This window comes from Quercus suber, unplaced genomic scaffold (genome assembly GCF_002906115.3).
Source record: "Quercus suber isolate HL8 unplaced genomic scaffold, Cork oak 2.0 scaffold_70, whole genome shotgun sequence".
NCBI lineage: Eukaryota > Viridiplantae > Streptophyta > Magnoliopsida > Fagales > Fagaceae > Quercus > Quercus suber.
Genome location: NW_027069535.1, coordinates 1,818,947 through 1,823,466, shown reverse-complemented (window position 1 = coordinate 1,823,466; position 4,520 = coordinate 1,818,947). Strand labels below are relative to the sequence as shown.

General features: G+C 33.0%; 1 protein-coding gene across 1 annotated transcript; it reads right to left on the bottom strand.

Moving 5' to 3' along the window:
* Nucleotides 1-2,055: 2,055 nt before the first annotated feature.
* On the bottom strand, nt 2,056-2,721 carry LOC136067399 (large ribosomal subunit protein eL27). The gene has a single exon (XM_065773188.1). The coding sequence runs from the start codon at nt 2,604-2,606 to the stop codon at nt 2,199-2,201; it is 408 nt and encodes a 135-aa protein (XP_065629260.1). The 5' UTR covers nt 2,607-2,721; the 3' UTR covers nt 2,056-2,198.
* Nucleotides 2,722-4,520: the final 1,799 nt, after the last annotated feature.

The window sequence follows — 4,520 nt, the reverse complement described above, 5'->3', positions numbered from 1 at the left end:
GAAAACAATACTGGACCCTATCAACTACTATCTATCTGGACCAAAAATTCAAGTGCCACTTCTTTGGTGAACATCACGTGCGGTTGCATGGACCAACCAACACCTTTCACCACAGCAAACTATTAAGAGCAACTATATCCCAAAAACCAGAAAATTAATCAAAACTATTGAAATCTACTAATTTATAATTGCAAATCCCAAAAACCAGAAAATTAATCTTAAACCGTCAATGAAACCCAGCCAAGAGCTCACTTAAAACCCCACTTGCAAACCCAGCTCTAAACACCACAAAAAACCAGAAAACATCCCTACAAATTACAGAAAACTCTACGGAAAAACCTCACAAAGACCCTGAAATTATACCAGAAAAATACCTAGAAACAGCCTTAAAACCCACTGAAAAAACCAGAAAACAAGCCCAGAAGAATCTCCAAAAAATATCTCTGCCTAAACAGAACCAGAAAAATCCCTTTGTTCTCTTCGCAGTAAAAACAAAGAGAACAAAGCTAATTGGAAATTAACCAAAGGAACAGAGAGATTCCTCACTCCATTCATCCCATTTCTCAACTCAATGCAATTGCAACTACAAAGGCAATTGATCCAAGAAGCAACATAAATCTCTTCTACATATACCCGAAGAGAGCCCTTGGGAATCATGTACAGTATAGGCGCAAAATTGTAAGAAGTATTTGGTTGCCAGAATACAGGAAAGAAAACCATTTACTTGCAAACATAAACCTCGAAAATATTGAATGTTCTTTTTGAGTCTTTTAAAAACAGAGCCATGTTCAATTAACTTCCAAATGTGTGTACTTATAGCATGTCAATAAGTAAATGTAATTTTTCCAATAATGACACTATTTACATAGCAAAATATACACAATGGAAGCTAATAAAAGCTCACAGATTTATTCTATAAAAGCTAAACAAACTTCATAAGAATTAGTGCAAAGGACAACATATTAAATTATTAATGGAATATAAAAACTCATGAAATGGGAACCATCAATAGTTTCAATTTGTCAAGTGATTGAACTGTGATCTCCAATGAGAGCCACTGACATAAAAAAATCAATTCAATAGTACAACCAATAAAGCAATGTGATGAGTAACATAAATAAAAGTCACCCTTCACCATCTTCAACAGTTTCATTAATTAGACAAAGGAATTCAGCCTTATGCTCTTGAATTAATCTCAGAAGCTGGGGATTTTTTTTTTCTCCCCAGCTCTTGAAGCATAGGCTGAAACAAAAAGAAGATTATAACAATTCATTAAAGAAAGGGAGAAATTAAATCACAGCCACCAAATGCATTTTGATTCCCAAGGGCTATCTACCATCCAAAGTTAAAAAGGAATTTTCAATTGTACCCTTCACCATCTTCAACAGTTTCATTAATTAGACAAAGGAATTCAGCCTTATGCTCTTGAATTAATCTCAGAAGCTGGGGATTTTTTTTTTCTCCCCAGCTCTTGAAGCATAGGCTGAAACAAAAAGAAGATTATAACAATTCATTAAAGAAAGGGAGAAATTAAATCACAGCCACCAAATGCATTTTGATTCCCAAGGGCTATCTACCATCCAAAGTTAAAAAGGAATTTTCAATTGCACCCAATAAATTATCCTTGGAAGAAACCTATTATATTTTTTAACATTGCCTCACTCAATGCTTAAGAGTAAAAGCACTACCTGCACAACTAGTTGTTGACTTATGACCCAAATCCTTTTCTCCATTTCTGTTAAAACACAAATAATGACAGCATTAACATTCTAAAACAACTTTCTACTTTCCAAGCAGTACAAACCAAAGTAAGATGGCTTCAAAGATCATAGTAGCTTCTGCTTTTTCTTCACAACTCATAGATAATTCATTGAAGCATTTCATCAAACAAGTAATTTGCATTTCAAAGCCACAAACGAAAACAGAAATATAAAATAAAAACAAAACCCACATACAAATCACAGAAAATACTATCAAACAAAACCCACAAAAAAAAAATGAAACCCACAGAACAACATAACACAAAAAGAACAAATAAGACATAACCCATCAAAATTATAATAAGCAAAATCCAACAATTCAATAAAACCCAGATGCCATAATTATCCAAACATCAATAAAAACCATACAAAACTAAAAATAAGAAAAAAAAGAAGAAGTCAAAACAGATATAGAATCCATTGACTGAATCTAAAGACTCAGAACCTAAGCTTGGTGAAGAACCACCTATTCTTCCCAGTCTTGAAACGCTCCTCGAGCTTCTTCTTGGTCTCTTTTGCCGCAGTGACTTTCTTGTCCTTGGACTGAAGCGAATCCACGGCGACCACGTCTTTCAAATCCACATCCAAGGTGTAGCGCGTGGGCATCAGGTGCTGGAAGTTCACGAGCTTGATGAAGGCCTTGACGCGGGACTTCTTGGCCGTCTTCTTCGCCGAGTCCTTGCGGATAACCTTGCTCGGGTACTTCTTTATCCCCGCAACCAAACAGTGACCGTATGGCCTGTCGCGGGTGCCTTCGTCGAAGGACCGAACGATCACGGCCTTGCGGCCTGCGTACCGTCCCTGCAGGAGTATCACCGCCTTGTTTGGCTTCAAAAACTTCACCATTTTCACTGAGTCTCTGTGTGTGTGTGTCTCTCTCACTCGATCTTTCTCTCTTTGAACGAAGGCTCTTTTGGAGGAGGAGGAAGAAGAGAAAATGATATTATTTATATAGTGAAACCCTAGGAGTTGAGGGATTTATGGTGGCTGGCTCTAGGGTTTTTTCATGGTTTCTGGGCCTTTTTAGCCTTGGGCTCGACTCATATTGGGCTTACTTTGTAAACTTATTGTGTTGAAGGTTATTTTTTACAATGAAGTCCTATTATTTTATAAACCCAATGTTATATACGTGCTCATATGTCACATTTATTTTTTTATTGAGTTGTTCTGCGATTCAAATTTCTCGTATATTTTTTTTTTACTTGTGAATTTTAAAAACTTAACTGTTGAATTTCATGTTCATTATATTCTTAACACGAATATCACATTTCATTCATATCAGATGTTATTTAACATTCAAGTAATAAACATATTTTTTATACATAATTTTAAACTGCAAAAACTTAAAATTTTAACATTGATTTAATGAGATAGTAATTAATTTTTGATCTTCTTGAAATTTTACAGGCATGAAAGATATAATAAAAACATTCAATCGAATTATTATATTTTCAAAATTTACACTCAATAAAGAGTTTGAAGAGTTTATCTGCAAACTAGTTTAAAGAGAAAATTTGTTCATTCTACAAATATAAAAAATTGTCACAATATTTTTACAATAATTAAGGTGTCAGTCTCTCATAGGTCAAAAATACAATAAAATGATAAATTAGGATCCACCACAACTGAAAAACAAAAGTGTTGTGAAAATGTTGTGACGTTTTGTTTTATCTCTAGATTTTAGCTTTTTTTACTAGTTATGTGTGGCCCAAGCTTATGCAATCTTAGTATGGATTTAATGGAGTGTGGTTTGAAGTGTAAGATTGGACTTATTTTGGCTCTTTCATAGACCGAAGCATAGATTTTGCTTAGTGGGCTTGAGTTACTTGCAAAATTTAGGGATTAATGTAGGAAATCACGTGCTGGCCACTTTTACACAAATGAACCCTATTTGATGGGTGAGTCTTTAGGTTTAAGCTCTACTCTCATTGGGCCATTTTACTCTCTTCCCTTTTTTCTTATATGTTTTCTTAGACAATTAAATTAATTAATCCTCAATTTTTACCTATTGCTTCAAAATCATTCCTATATATATATTTTTTTTCAAAATAATAAATAATAAAATTAGTCCTTATAATTTTAAGTTTGTGTCAAAAAATTTCTATTGATAACTCTTACTTTGATTTTCTGTTGAAATCATTCATCAAAATCTCAACGATTTGGACATTAACAGAAGAAGGAAGAGATTTTCTAATCAAACAACTTTGTTTGTTTATTTTATACATGTTTGAAGATAAAGAAAAGCAAAGTAAGAGTTAATGGCAGTACCATTTTAACCCAAAAAAAAAAATTCTTTTACTTTTTCCCCTCTTGTTTTTCTGTTTGGGTTGTAGACTCGTAGAGGAGGAAAGAGATTGTTCCATTTAAAAAACATTTTTTGTTTTCTAGACCAAGTGTTACATAGTTTTTTAAAAAATAGCGGTGTTTGATTATATTGTTTTTTTATTATGTATGATGGAAATAAATTGTAGGGGGAAAATATATTTTAGAATTGACACATGAATTAGATCATTTGTTGAATCGATAGAAAAATGTTTCGTTTTATTATATATGTGATTGATGTATAATTTGACAAGTTGTAAAAAATATTATGAAAAAAGTTGTGTCTCTAAAGATTACTTAATAAAAATCGTGTATAACTGGATCATTTAAGAAACTCTTCAACTCAATAACAACGTATGACATGCAAGATTTTCTCATTTTCGCCTATTATACTTTCTTTTTCTTGGATTTTCCTTGTATGGATGTTTTATCTCGTCT

Coding starts and splice junctions, on each gene's coding strand:
- LOC136067399 (XM_065773188.1), bottom strand. CDS start 2,606: ATGGTGAAGTTTTTGAAGCCAAACAAGGCGGTGATACTCCTGCAGGGA.